This window comes from Gossypium raimondii, chromosome 7 (genome assembly GCF_025698545.1).
Source record: "Gossypium raimondii isolate GPD5lz chromosome 7, ASM2569854v1, whole genome shotgun sequence".
NCBI lineage: Eukaryota > Viridiplantae > Streptophyta > Magnoliopsida > Malvales > Malvaceae > Gossypium > Gossypium raimondii.
This window is the reverse complement of record NC_068571.1, coordinates 9,374,856-9,389,732: the sequence shown is the minus strand read 5'-3', so window position 1 is coordinate 9,389,732 and position 14,877 is coordinate 9,374,856. Positions and strand designations below refer to the sequence as shown.

Below are 14,877 nucleotides of genomic sequence, written 5' to 3'. Positions count from 1 at the left end.
CGCTACGTATTTTTTATTTAGATCATTCTTATTTTCTTTTTAATTTTATTTAAATTATTTGTATATACCTTCCAAACCTGTTTTATTTATAGGTAATTAACTTCTTTTAAAATTTTGTGACACAATTTGCTTACTTTTTTCATATATTGGTATGTATGTATCATTACTTTTATATTTTTATATGTATTATCATGTCAAACTAATAAAGGCATATTGCTTACTTTAAGTTTATTCCTAATTCATTTCAAATACTATTCTTTTAATATTTCTCGAGTTATTTTTAAATCATGTATTTAATTTATTTTAGAACTTTTTATTTATAGGATATATTAATTATTTTTTTTCTTCTCATTGTCTTGATGTATCTTTTAGAAAATTGGTTATTAATTCATTGGATGTTAAATTGTTAATATTGATGGTTGTAAGATATGATTAAAATTATCATTGCTATTTGCATTTACCTATTATTTACTTGTTTTTAGTGTGTGTGTGTTTGGATTGCCATTTATCTTGAACATTGTATATTACCATTCCATTATGCTACATTTGTAAAAATCGTATTTTTTTTAGCACAACAATCATTCTATTTCATAATTTTCAAAAAGACCTGGTGTTCATAGCTCTCGAGAGAATTGTGCCCTAACTTACTAGGCTTCATTCTTCTTGATGAATTTGAATAGCCAAGTGCTTATTTTGGTAAAACCATACAATTTTAAAATAAAGCTTTTAAAACTTCAAAATGTTGAATCCTAACTTACTGGATATGACATTTGGTTATCTCGATTTTAAAATAAAGGTAATGTTTGATGTTTAGGAATTTCGAGAAATTGAAACCTAACTTACTGGCTTCTGATTTCTCGTTTGACTTAAACAACCCAATAACCTTCTAAAAATGCATGAATTTTAAAATTTTAAAATTAAAAAGACATACTTAATTTTGACGATTGAATTGTTGCACCCTAACTCACTGAGTGTGGCAATTTATTTCTTCGAAATAAGTGCGTCTTATTATTCAATTTGGTTTATTCAAATTTAAACTTCGAAGGATCGTATTTTAAAATCTTTTCAAAATTTTGAGATTAAGACATTAAACAATCAATTCGGTACCAATTTTGGGCGTCACGAGGGTGCTAACCCTTCCTCGTGCGTAACCGACTCCCGAACCTATTTTCTCAAAATTTGCAGACCTAGAATTATTTTCAAGGTGATCCGATCACACCTCAATAAAATATCGGTGGCGACTCTAATTTTCATTTTCAAGTCGACAACTAAACTAAATTTTTTTTTCAAATTTAAATGTGGTTTCGACAGCTGCAAAAAACATTTAAATTTTCAAAAGTTATTTTTTTGTAAACTTGGTTTGTTGGAACTCTTGGAAGAGTCCAATTATCAAATCTTTGGGGAATATTTTCATAATGTTCTTCTTGTTCATTAACAGTGTTGTTTGAGGTTTGGTCAGATTCTTGGGATTGATTAGAAACAAAGCTTGCAGAAGAATTGGTTCTTCTAAGGAAAACAAACATTTTTTGTTTTCTTATTTCCTACAGGGGGTTCTACTATCTAGATTTCCAAATTAATTAAGTTGCCTACAGGGATACTGTAATGGCCCAAATTTGAGGTTATCGAAACAGTGGTTTCGGGACCACAAATCCGATGAGAAAAATTTTATTTTTATTATATTTTTATGGTCTACAATTTCACAAAATGATTTCGTGAAAATTTCGTTCGAAAATTTCGACGTTTGGGCACTCAATTTAGCCAAAAGGACTAAATTGTAAAAAGTGCAAAAGTTGAGTTCTACATGTTAGAGGTGTCCAATTGTTATGAAACTTTAAATTAGAGGTCCTTATATGGTAACTATACCATTGGTAACTTGGTAGACAAAAATGGACATGAGATAAGTGAAATAGAAAATTTTTAAGTTAGGGGCAATTTGGTAATCTAGTAATTAAAATGAATTAAAAGGGAAAAAGATGACAAATTATGCTCATCTTCTTCATATGAACGAAATCAGCAAGGGGGGAAGCCATAGTTAGGGTTTTCAAGCTTCCAAGCTCCATAGTAAGTGATCCCAAGCCCCGTTTTTAATGTTCTTTACGTTTTTGAGATCCCGGTAGCTTAATTTAGCTTATTCTAGCAATAATTTAGCCTAGGGTTTATATTTGGAAAAATACCCATAGGTGAAAAGTGTTTATTTTGATGTTTTATGATAGAATATGAAGCTATAAATTATGTTAAACAACTTTTGCTAAGCGATTTTAAGTGCAAACGAGTAAAACGACATAATCGGTAAAAATACCTAATGTTCATAAGTACATGTTAGAGTGGGAATTTGATGTTTCCATAGAAGGAAAATGTTCAGAATGTTATAAAACATAAGAATAAGAGATGAAGTTTAATTTCCAAGCCTTGGGGCAAAATGTAATTATGTAAAAGTTTAGGGCAAAATTGTAATTTTGAAAAGTTAGAGTCGAGGATGTTTTGATGAATGTGATTATTAAATAAGTTAAATTTACTATTTTAGATCAAGAAGTACGAAACTCGAGGTTAGACAAAGGGAAGAATAAAGTTGAAGACTAAGTTGGTGAATTTGGCTATAATTGGTACCGAGGTAAGTTTACGGTAAATAAATGCAATATTTCCATATTTATTATCAATGCTGTTATTTTCCAGCAACTATGAATTTATTTTATGAATTTATTTGATGATGATCTAAGCATGAAATGATAGAGAATTAAAATTTAAAAGTCCCGTTGATACATAAGGATGGTACTGGATACGAATGTCATGACATTTGGGTAAAGAGATCCCATGTAAGACCATGTCTGGGACATGGCATTGGCATCCTTAAGATCATAAGAGGTCCCTCAGAAGACCATGTCGGGACATGGCATGGGCACCGAGACGAGAGGTCCCATGTAAGACCATGTCTGGGACATGGCGTTATATCGAGATGAGAGGTCCCTATAAGACCATGTCAGGACATGGCATGGGCACTAACATGAGAACATCCCATGTAAGACCATGTCTGGGACATGGCTTTGGCATGTTATTATCGAAGAGACCCGAGTATCCTTATTATTCCAATGTAGCTCAACGGGCTTGTAAATGAATCATGTTCATGAAAGTTCGGTTTAAAGCATAAATGGCAAGCTCTGTAAGTTGTAAGACTTAAGAACTTATTATACTATCAATTGATGTTCAACGATGCAGCAAGGATTGAGTAAGTTATGCACACAAGTATTCTAAGTAAACAAGTAAGAGAACTAGTATGAGATTAACTAAAGAGTAAACTAGAGATATAGACATTGAGTTTAATTATTTAAGTTAAATATTGTTATTTATTTGCTAGTAAACTTACTAAGCTTTATGCTTACTTCTTTTATTTCTCTTTCTCTTATAGTATTGCAAAGCTACTTCAAGGATCCTAAAGAAGTCGGAGATCGTCCACACTATCAACCACAAGCGCTTCGGTATTTTATATCGAATCACGTTTGAGTTATGGCATGTATAGGGATTTAGTTTTTTGTATGTTTGTAATGATGATTTTGCTAATGAGTGATGTGTAAGTATTTGATGATGTATGGTCATTAAAATGGTTAAGGATGAAGGTGTTTGTTGTTATGAAAGATTAGGTGATAAATTATGCATGGAAATCATGAAAGGATAAAATTTTGCAAAGAAACAGAATTCAGGCAGCACAGTGACGTGAATTTGAAAAATCACCCAAGATAGTATAAAATGAATTATAGGGTGAATGATATATGGAATTGAATCTTGTTGAGTCTATTTTCATAGAAAAATAACGGTGTAGAAAAAGGAAATTTATATTTTAAGATATGTGAATTTTCGTGAGACAGGGTCAGAACAGTTTTTGGAGTCCCCTGTTCTGAGTTTAGAAAATAATTACAAATTGTACAAAAATGGTTATGAGTTGAAATTTACATGCTTAGATTCCTTAATGAGTCTATTTTCTGTAGGAACAAGTGGTAATAGCATATGAAAATCCTATAACGAGAAAAGTTATTTTTAGTAACAAGAGGTCAGAATAGTCGAATGGTGAAACAGGGGAGACTTTAACTAATAAACTGTACTAATTGGCTGAACCAAAATTCTAAAAATTTTATGGTGAGTAGATATATGAGTCTAGTTTCAGGGAAAATTTACGGAATTAAATTTCGAGTTCTGTAGCTCAAGTTATAATTAATTTAGTAACTGCTGCGCGATTGGACAGATTTGCTGTAAATAGTGAAATAAATTTTCAAACCTAGTTTTTATGCTCAATTGGTAAGATAAGCTAAGTAATGCCTCGTGCTCGACTCCGGAAACGGTCTCGGGTAAGGGGTGTTACATTTTGTTGGTATCAGAGCAGGTTTAGTCGATTCTCGGAAATATGCAATATGAATAAGAGTCTACCTATACATGCCATACTTATATATTTTGATAGTGTGACGACTCCTGACGATTTTAAAATGTTTTCTTTTATAGTTATGGATCCTGAACGAGCTAGTACAGATGAAGTAGAAAGTAATGCGCCTGCTTCCGCAGAAGGGACGGCGCCACTAGATGTTAATGTTAGTGAAAGGCCTGCATCAGTTAGACAGGGAGGAGGAGCTAGAGAAGCCTTCTTCCAAGCCATGAATGATTGGTTTGCCGAGTTCGTTCGTACGAATCCGGCTGTAAGACCTCCACCCCCTCAAGATTCACAGGTTCCCCATGTAGCTTCCCATTGCAGGTATACTTATCGAGGAGAGACCACTGTTGATAAGATTAGGAAGCAAGAAATTTGAAGAATTTGGGCTACCAAAGATGATGATGCGGAAAAGCGAATTCGGCTTGAGAATACAATCGTGGTTTTGAAGAATTATCTTGTACTCCGGAAGAATGTATAAAGTGTGTTGTTTCACTTCTTCGAGATTCAGCTTACCATTGGTGGAAGACCCTCGTGTCAGTAGTACCAAGTGAGAGGGTTACATGGGATTTCTTTCAGGAGGAGTTCCGAAAGAAGTACATCAGCCAGAGATTTATAGATCAGAAAAGGAAGGAGTTTCTTGAACTAAAACAAGGTAAAATGTCTGTGACTGAATATGAACGCGAATTTGTCAGACTTAGTAAGTATGCTCGGGAATTTGTATCCACCGAAGCCAACATGTGCAAGAGATTTGAAGATGGGCTTAATGATGACATCCGACTATCAGTGGGTGTATTGGAAATCAGAGAGTTTGTTGTTCTGGTAGAAAGAGCTTGTAAAGTAGAAGACTTGTTAAAAGAAAAAGAGAAGAGCAAAGCTGAAGCTGGAGCGCAGGATACAAAGAAGAGGCAAATGAGTAAATCATTTCAGTCTACATCTAAGAGGCCTAGGGAGCTCTCTAGCGGATCACATTTTCCACAGATATATTCTGGCCGAAGCAGAAGTAGAAGATTCGAGGGTTTTAGAGCTCAAACCACTACAGTTGCAAGTACAGGCAGTACTCGACCTCCTAGGCCTGAATGTTCTCAATGTGGGAGACGCCACCCCGGAGAGTGTAGAGCAGGTGAAAATGTTTGTTTTAGATGTGGAGCATCCGATCACTTTATCCGGGATTGTCCTGAAACAACTAAAAGAGAAGAAATAACGAGTGCGAGATCAGGTAATGCTCCTACCAGAGGTAGACCGCAGAGAAACCCAGGAGTGGGGGCGAGTAATAGGAGTGCATCCAGAGATTCAGCAGCGAGATCAGATGTTAGAGCACCCGCGAGAACATATGCTATTCGTGCTCGTGAAGAGGCGTCCTCTCCTGATATAATTACGGGTACACTTTCTCTTTATGATACTAATGTTATTGCATTAATTGATCCGGCTCAGTACATTCATATATATGCATGAAATTAGCATTTGTTAAAATTTGTCATTGAACCTCATCGAATTTATGGTTAAAGTCTCTAACCCCTGGGCGCTTTGTGATGGTGGATAAAGTTTGTAAAAATTGTCCACTGATGATAAAAGGTATTTGTTTCCCGGTTGACTTGATGTTATTGCCTTTTGATGAGTTTGATGTGATATTGGGCATGGATTGGTTAACTCAAAGATGACGCAAAGAGTAAATCAGAGATGAAATATGTTGTACTGAAGTGCCAGAATGGAGAATTACTTCGGGTTAAATCTGATCAGACAGATGAATTATCTGATGTAATTTTAGTGATGTCAGCTCAGAGGTGTGTCAGAAAATGGTATGATGTTTATTTGGCGTATGTGTTGGATACTAAAGTATCTGAGTCAAAGATACAGGCAGTGCCAGTTGTATGTGAATTTTCTGATGTGTTTCTAGAGGAATTACCAGGGTTGCCACCAGAAAGAGAAGTGGAATTTTCTATAGATCTGATTCAGGGAACTACCCCAATTTCTATAGCTCCGTATCGTATGGCTCCGACAGAGTTAAAAGAGTTAAAGGTACAGTTACAGGAACTTGTTGACAGAGGTTTTGTTCGTCCGAGTCATTCACCTTGGGGTGCTCCAGTTCTGTTTGTGAAAAAGAAAGACGGGTCTTTGAGATTGTGTATCGACTATCGACAGCTCAATAAGGTAACTATAAAGAATAAGTACCCATTGCCTCGAATTGATGACTTATTTGATCAACTGAAAGGTGCCACAGTATTTTCAAAGATTGATCTCCGATCGGGTTATTACCAGTTACGGGTAAAAGAGTCAGATGTGCCAAAGACAGCTTTCAGAACCAGGTATGGGCATTATGAGTTTCTGGTTATGCCGTGTGGGTTGACTAATGCACCTGCAGTATTCATGGATTTGATGAACCGGATATTCAGACCGTATCTAGATAGGTTTGTAGTAGTTTTTATTGATGACATTTTAGTTTATTCTCGGGATGAAACCGAGCATGCGAACATTTGAAAATAGTGTTGCAAATTCTGCGTGAAAAGAAACTTTATGCTAAATTCAGTAAATGTGAATTTTGGCTTCGAGAGGTAGGTTTTCTCGGACATATTGTATCCGCAGAAGGCATCAGGGTAGATCCGAGTAAAATTTCAGCTATTGTCAATTGGAGTCCACCAAGAATGTATCCGAAGTTAGAAGTTTCTTGGGTTTAGTTGGTTATTATCGGAGATTTGTCGGGGTTTTCTATGATAGCTTCTCCAATGACTCGTTTATTACAGAAAGATGTTAAATTTGAATGGACAGATAAATGCCAGCAAAGTTTTGACCGATTGAAGAAATTGTTGACGGAAGCACCTGTGTTGGTACAGCCAGAATCGGGTAATGAATTTATTATTTATAGTGATGCATCATTAAATGGTTTGGGTTGTGTCTTGATGCAAGAAGATAAAGTAATAGCCTATGCTTCAAGACAACTTAAGCCACATGAAAGAAACTACCCGGTACATGATCTCGAGTTAGCTGCTATTGTATTTGCATTGAAAATATGGCGGCATTATTTATATGGTGAAAAGTGTCATATTTATACTGATCACAAAAGCTTGAAATATTTGATGACACAGAAAGATTTGAATCTAAGACAACGCAGGTGGCTTGAACTGATAAAGGATTATGATTTGGTTATTGATTACCATCCGGGTAAGGCTAATATGGTAGCTGATGCTTTGAGCCGAAAATCTCTATTTGCTTTACGAGCTATGAATGCCCGGTTGTCACTGACTGATGATGGTTCAATCATAGCTGAAACGAAGGCTAAATCGATGTTTCGTCAACAAATATGTGAGGCTCAGAAAAATGATGAAAAGTTACAGGCTAAACGGGCACATTATGAGTCCGGTAATGATTCAGAATTTCAGACTGGGACTGATGGTTGTTTATTATTTAGAGGTAGAGTATGTGTACCGAAGAATTCCGAGCTTAAACAGAAGATTCTACACGAGGCCCATAGCGGTACTATGTCTGTACATCCGGGGAGTAATAAAATGTATAATGACTTGAAAAAGATGTATTGGTGGCCGGGTATGAAACGTGATATCTCTGAGTTTGTATCAAGATGTTTAGTATGTCAGCAGGTTAAAGCTGAACATCAGGTACCTTTGGGGTTGCTTCAACCAATCACTATACCGGAATGGAAATGGGAAAGAGTCACTATGGATTTTGTATCTGGGTTGCCGATGTCTCCAAAGAAGAAAGATGCCATTTGGGTAATTGTCGATCGATTGACAAAGTCCGCGACTTTATCCCAAGTATGTATGGATTGTTCTTTAGATAAATTGGTGAATTGTATATATCTCGAGATTGTTAGACTACATGGAGTGCCTGTCTCCATTATATCGCATGAGATCCCGATTTACGTCTCGTTTCGGAACAAATTACAAGAAGCTTTGGGTACTCGGTTGTATTTCAAGATCGCATTTCATCCTCGCACGGATGGCCAATCTGGCGTGTAATTCGGTATTGGAAGATATGCTCCGATGTTGCGTATTAGAGTTGCAAGGTAATTGGGAAATGTATCTACCTTTGATTGAATTTGCTTACAATAATGATTATCGATCTAGTATTAAAATGGCTCCGTATGAAGCTTTGTATGGTAGAAAATGTAGAACACCGTTATATTGGGTAGAGCTTAGTGAAAAGAAGATACACGGGTTGATTTGATCCGGAAACAAAAGAAAAGTAAGGCGATTCGAGATAGTCTAAGCGACTTCCGATCGTCGAAGTCATCGCCGATCTTAAACGAAGGAGATTGAATTTTAGGTGGGTGATAAAGTATTCTTAAAAGTGTCTCCTTGGAAGAAAGTTCTCGGTTCGATCGAAAGGGTAAATTGAGTCCAAGATTTATCGGACCATATGAGATTATAGAAAGAATTGGACCGATTGCTTACCGATTGGCTTTACCACCGGAACTCGACAAAATTCATAATGTATTTCATGTATCTATGCTACAACGGTATCGATCAGATCCTTCGCATGTTATTACTCCAACAGTAGAAATTCATCCGGATATGACTTATAATGAAGAACCAGGTTAAAGTATTAGCACGAGAAACAAAGGAGCTTAGAAACAAAAAGGTAAATTTGGTGAAAGTGCTATGGCAAAAGCACGGGATTGAGGAAGCAACATGGGAACCGGAAGAGACAATGAGGAAGCAATACCCGAATCTCTTCACTGGTAAGATTTTCGAGGACGAAAATCCTAAAAAAAGGCGAGAGTTGTAATGGCCCAAATTTGAGGTTATCGAACAGTGGTTTGGGACCACAAATCCGATGAGAAAAATTTTATTTTATTATATTTTATGGTCTACAATTTCACAAAATGATTTCGTGAAAATTTCGTTCGAAAATTTCGACGTTTGGGCACTCAATTTAGCCAAAAGGACTAAATTGTAAAAAGTGCAAAAGTTGAGTTCTACATGTTAGAGGTGTCCAATTGTTATGAAACTTTAAATTAGAGGTCCTTATATGGTAACTATACCATTGGTAACTTGGTAGACAAAATGGACATGAGATAAGTGAAATAGAAAATTTTTAAGTTAGGGGCAATTTGGTAATCTAGTAATTAAAATGAATTAAAAGGAAAAAGATGACAAATTATGCTCATCTTCTTCATATGAACGAAATCAGCAAGGGGAAGCCATAGTTAGGGTTTTCAAGCTTCCAAGCTCCATAGTAAGTGATCCCAAGCCCGCTTTTAATGTTCTTTACGTTTTGAGATCCGGTAGCTTAATTTAGCTTATTCTAGCAATAATTTAGCCTAGGGTTTATATTTGGAAAAATACCCATAGGTGAAAAGTGTTTATTTTGATGTTTTATGATAGAATATGAAGCTATAAATTATGTTAAACAACTTTTGCTAAGCGATTTTAAGTGCAAACGAGTAAAACGACATAATCGGTAAAAATACCTAATGTTCATAAGTACATGTTAGAGTGGGAATTTGATGTTTCCATAGAAGGGAAAAATGTTCAGAATGTTATAAAACATAAGAATAAGAGATGAAGTTTAATTTCCAAGCCTTGGGGCAAAAATGTAATTATGTAAAAGTTTAGGGGCAAAATTGTAATTTTGAAAAGTTAGAGTCGAGGATGTTTTGATGAATGTGATTATTAAATAAGTTAAATTTACTATTTTAGATCAAGAAGTACGAAACTCGAGGTTAGACAAAGGGAAGAATAAAGTTGAAGACTAAGTTGGTGAATTTGGCTATAATTGGTACCGAGGTAAGTTTACGGTAAATAAATGCAATATTTCCATATTTATTATCAATGCTGTTATTTTCCAGCAACTATGAATTTATTTTATGAATTTATTTGATGATGATCTAAGCATGAAATGATAGAGAATTAAAATTTAAAAGTCCCGTTGATACATAAGGATGGTACTGGATACGAATGTCATGACATTTGGGTAAAGAGATCCCATGTAAGACCATGTCTGGGACATGGCATTGGCATCCTTAAGATCATAAGAGGTCCCCTGTAAGACCATGTCTGGGACATGGCATGGGCACCGAGACGAGAGGTCCCATGTAAGACCATGTCTGGGACATGGCGTTGGCACCGAGATGAGAGGTCCCCTATAAGACCATGTCTGGGACATGGCATGGGCACCAACATGAGAACATCCCATGTAAGACCATGTCTGGGACATGGCTTTGGCATGTTATTATCAGAAGAGACCCGAGTATCCTTATTATTCCAATGTAGCTCAACGGGCTTGTAAATGAATCATGTTCATGAAAGTTCAGTTTAAAGCATAAATGGCAAGCTCAGGTAAGTTGTAAGACTTAAGAACTTATTATACTATCAATTGATGTTCAACGATGCAGCAAGGATTGAGTAAGTTATGCACACAAGTATTCTAAGTAAACAAGTAAGAGAACTAGTATGAGATTAACTAAAGAGTAAACTAGAGATATAGACATTGAGTTTAATTATTTAAGTTAAATATTGTTATTTATTTGCTAGTAAACTTACTAAGCTTTATGCTTACTTCTTTTATTTCTCTTTCTCTTATAGTATTGCAAAGCTACTTCAAGGATCCTAAAGAAGTCGGAGATCGTCCACACTATCAACCACAACTGCTCGGTATTTTATATCGAATCACGTTTGAGTTATGGCATGTATAGGGATTTAGTTTTTTTTGTATGTTTGTAATGATGATTTTGCTAATGAGTGATGTGTAAGTATTTGATGATGTATGGTCATTAAAATGGTTAAGGATGAAGGTGTTTGTTGTTATGAAAGATTAGGTGATAAATTATGCATGGAAATCATGAAAGGATAAAATTTTGCAAAGAAACAGAATTCAGGCAGCACAGTGACGTGAATTTGAAAAATCACCCAAGATAGTATAAAATGAATTATAGGGTGAATGATATATGGAATTGAATCTTGTTGAGTCTATTTTCATAGAAAAATAACGGTGTAGAAAAGGAAATTTATATTTTAAGATATGTGAATTTTCGTGAGACAGGGTCAGAACAGTTTTGGAGTCCCTGTTCTGAGTTTAGAAAATAATTACAAATTGTACAAAAATGGTTATGAGTTGAAATTTACATGCTTAGATTCCTTAATGAGTCTATTTTCTGTAGGAACAAGTGGTAATAGCATATGAAAATCCTATAACGAGAAAAGTTATTTTTAGTAACAAGAGGTCAGAATAGTCTAATGGTGAAACAGGGGAGACTTTAACTAATAAACTGTACTAATTGGCTGAACCAAAAATTCTAAAAATTTTATGGTGAGTAGATATATGAGTCTAGTTTCAGGGAAAATTTACGGAATTAAATTTTGAGTTCTGTAGCTCAAGTTATAATTAATTTAGTAACTGCTGCGCGATTGGACAGATTTGCTGTAAATAGTGAAATAAATTTTCAAACCTAGTTTTTATGCTCCGAATTGGTAAGATAAGCTAAGTAATGCCTCGTGCTCGACTCCGGAAACGGTCTCGGGTAAGGGGTGTTACAGATACTATGTCCTTAACATGCCTAACCCATGGCTAACTGGACACTGTATCAATTCTCAGCAAAATAATAATACATTAATGAAGATAGTTAAACCAAAACTCGAAAATATTGAAAACAAATTGAATTTTTTCTTAAACTTAGAAATACCTGCTCCTCCAAATCGAGGAAAATGGAAAGTTTCCAAAATGCCCCTGAATATTAGTATTTCTGCAATTTAACTAGGTAAGTTCGTATGATCTGTATTCTGTATAATTTTGATTAAAGTGAATGTTAATTGGTGATTGGTAATATATATATGTTATATTGTTGGAATTGAATTATTGTTGGAAAAATATTATCAAATTTAATACTCAGTTTGGATTGAACGCGAGATTTGAGTACATTCGTGATTTGGCGAATTGGCGGTATTGGAGGAAGATATTGGCAAATTACCTAAGTAAACTAGGGTTCAGCATTTGTTACGAAATCTTGTGTTTTACTTTTTGTTTAGCTCTTATGAGCTTTTGTTTAACTCATATGAGTTTCTGTTCAGCTCTTACGAGCTTCTATTAAACTCTTATGAGTTTCTGTTCAGCTCTTACGAGCTTCTATTCAACTCTTACGAGCTTTTATTCAGCTTTCGAGCTTCTGTTAACGATGTACTCAAATCCGTAAGTCGTTCTTTGAATGGTAAAATATCAGGAGTTGTCTTGGATAATATATGTATATGAAGAAATAGTAAGAAAATGATATGTTTCATTATATGTATATATATCAATATCTTGATATGTTGATACATGGAAATTATGTAAGTTGAGACGAGTAATAAACTCAAGAGTGACATGTAGAGATAATAAGATTATCGGTGTTGAAATTATATGAAATACGTTCAAGTACGCTAACAAATGTTGTTTTTTGATGATTAGGCAAGTGTCAAGCTATTGGTTGAATGGTAATATGTTTAATTATAAGTTGTATTGAAATGGTAAGTGTTCAAATGAAAATATGCTTGAGCTCTTGAAAGAGTGGTAAGTTTTAAAATTATTTAAAATCCTACTATGCTAGGAATGATATGTATAAGTGATGTTGTGGATTTTTATTCACCTTGTGAGTTGTTGAATATAACTTCATGAATCTTGCGGTATCGGTATTGGACTATTCTTGATATGTATAAATTTCATATTTGAAATGAATTGATATGATTAAAGTTTATACGAGCTTACTATGTATTCATTGCTTACGTATTTATTTTTCTTTACTTTTCAAATTATCAGAAGCTCGATTGGGTTGGAAGCTTGTTAGAGTTCTTTCATACTATCCATCGGTTTTATCGGTACTTTTGGATGTTTTGATTTCGATTATAATGGCATGTATACGTTATTTTGGCTAAATGTTGGCTTATATGTATTTTGTGGAGATTAGCCACTTATTTGGCTTGTGTTTTGGCACATTTTGGTTTGTGCATATTTGCCTTATGTGGTTGATGTGTGGTTTAGTTTATGGTTGTATAGTGAAAGGTAAAGTGTTAGCTAAATGTGCATTTATATACATGTGTTTTAGTATGCGATGAGTTGATCATGAATCGGTACCTTGATATGTAAGGTATATATAACTAAATATGCTAGTATTTGAAATACATTTTGGCATCAAATGGTATGTTTTGGTAGGTAAGTGACTTAGTTTGAAATAATGCAAATTAGTTTGGTAAACCTTGGGTACAAATATGCATATAAGTTAGTTATACATATGAATATATTGAATACATGAGTACATATGTTATAATCTGTCATCTGAGGTGCCTAAAGGCATATTGGTTGTATGTGAAGATATTATATGTGAAAAGCTTGATTTTGGTATGTTTTAGTGCCTAATTTTGGCTTGTTGATATGCACAATGTTAACTGAAGGTACATGCCTTGTTGGGTGAGAAAAATGGTTTATAAAATAGCCTATTTTTGTCCACACGGGCAGAGACACGGGCGTGTGTCTCAGCTGTGTGTGACACACAGCCAGGTGATACTGCTGTGTGTCCCCAGTATCTTTTAAAAAGAATGCAAGCCAGTGAGTTACACAGCCTTAGACAAGGGCGTGTCTCTTGACTGTGTGAGTCACACGGCATGGTCACATGGCAGTGTGACCCTTGCAGTGTTGAAAATATTAAATGCTTTCGAAAAATTTTCTAAGTTTCCGATTTAGTCCCGATTTGTTTCTAATATGTATTTTGGGCCTCGATGGCTCGTATAAGGGACAATGTGTTTAATTTTGATTGGTTTCTGACATGTATATTATGTGATGTGAAATGTTTAAAATTTCTGTCTATTTGTTCTGTAAACTCCGGTAATGCTCCGTAACCCTGTTCTAGCCACAGACTCAGGTTAGAGGTGTTACATATACTCTACAAATCGGACTAATTCAAGTGGGTTAAATGAACCTCTTTTAATCAATTAACTTTGATGAAAAATTTTATGTGCATCCTTCACCGACAACAAAAATCTAATTATAGTAGAAGGGTATACCCTCCCCTACAATGTCACATAATAGAAAATCTTTAATACAAATGGGTACATAGAAGTTAACAACAAAACCAAAATTCTAACATTTTGATAGTATGAAGTTTCATATAGCTGCTGCCTTATATGTGCTTAATCTTTATTTAGCTGTTTTGTTGATTTTGATTCAAAAAAAGTTGCTAAAAAGTGTTATTATAAATGATATCTATTTATATATTATAATTCACTAAGGGTCTGTTTGATAGGGGAAAATATTTTCCGGAGTTGATTTTCCACATTTTTCGATGTTTGTTTGCTGGAAAATATTTTCCTCATGTAAAACCAATTACAAACACGGGAAAAAGAAGCCTTTAGTTTTGGAAAATGTCTTACCGTTTCTACTTCGGTAAGACATTTTCAGGAAAATTTTCCTTTCCCTTTCCCTTCCCCTTCCCCTTCCCCTATCCTTGACACTTGATCTTCTGCTTGCCATCAGCCAACACCGATTCT

The 14,877-nt window shown here is 34.8% G+C and overlaps 1 protein-coding gene and 2 long non-coding RNA genes across 3 annotated transcripts; all 3 read left to right on the top strand.

Annotated features, from left to right (window-relative positions):
* The first annotated feature begins 1,692 nt into the window (after window positions 1–1,692).
* Window positions 1,693–3,470, top strand: LOC128042387 (uncharacterized). The gene is made up of 3 exons (XR_008197711.1): window positions 1,693–2,061; window positions 2,525–2,611; window positions 3,404–3,470. It is a non-coding gene; the product is annotated as an uncharacterized LOC128042387 (long non-coding RNA).
* Window positions 3,471–4,490: 1,020 nt separating this feature from the next.
* On the top strand, window positions 4,491–5,866 carry LOC128042483 (uncharacterized). Its single transcript, XM_052633833.1, has 2 exons — window positions 4,491–4,595; window positions 4,991–5,866. The coding sequence occupies exons 1-2, from the start codon at window positions 4,491–4,493 to the stop codon at window positions 5,864–5,866; spliced, it is 981 nt and encodes a 326-aa protein (XP_052489793.1).
* Window positions 5,867–9,559: 3,693 nt separating this feature from the next.
* LOC128042386 (uncharacterized) lies at window positions 9,560–11,245 on the top strand. Its single transcript, XR_008197710.1, has 3 exons — window positions 9,560–9,601; window positions 10,066–10,152; window positions 10,951–11,245. It is a non-coding gene; the product is annotated as an uncharacterized LOC128042386 (long non-coding RNA).
* The last annotated feature ends 3,632 nt before the right edge of the window (window positions 11,246–14,877 follow it).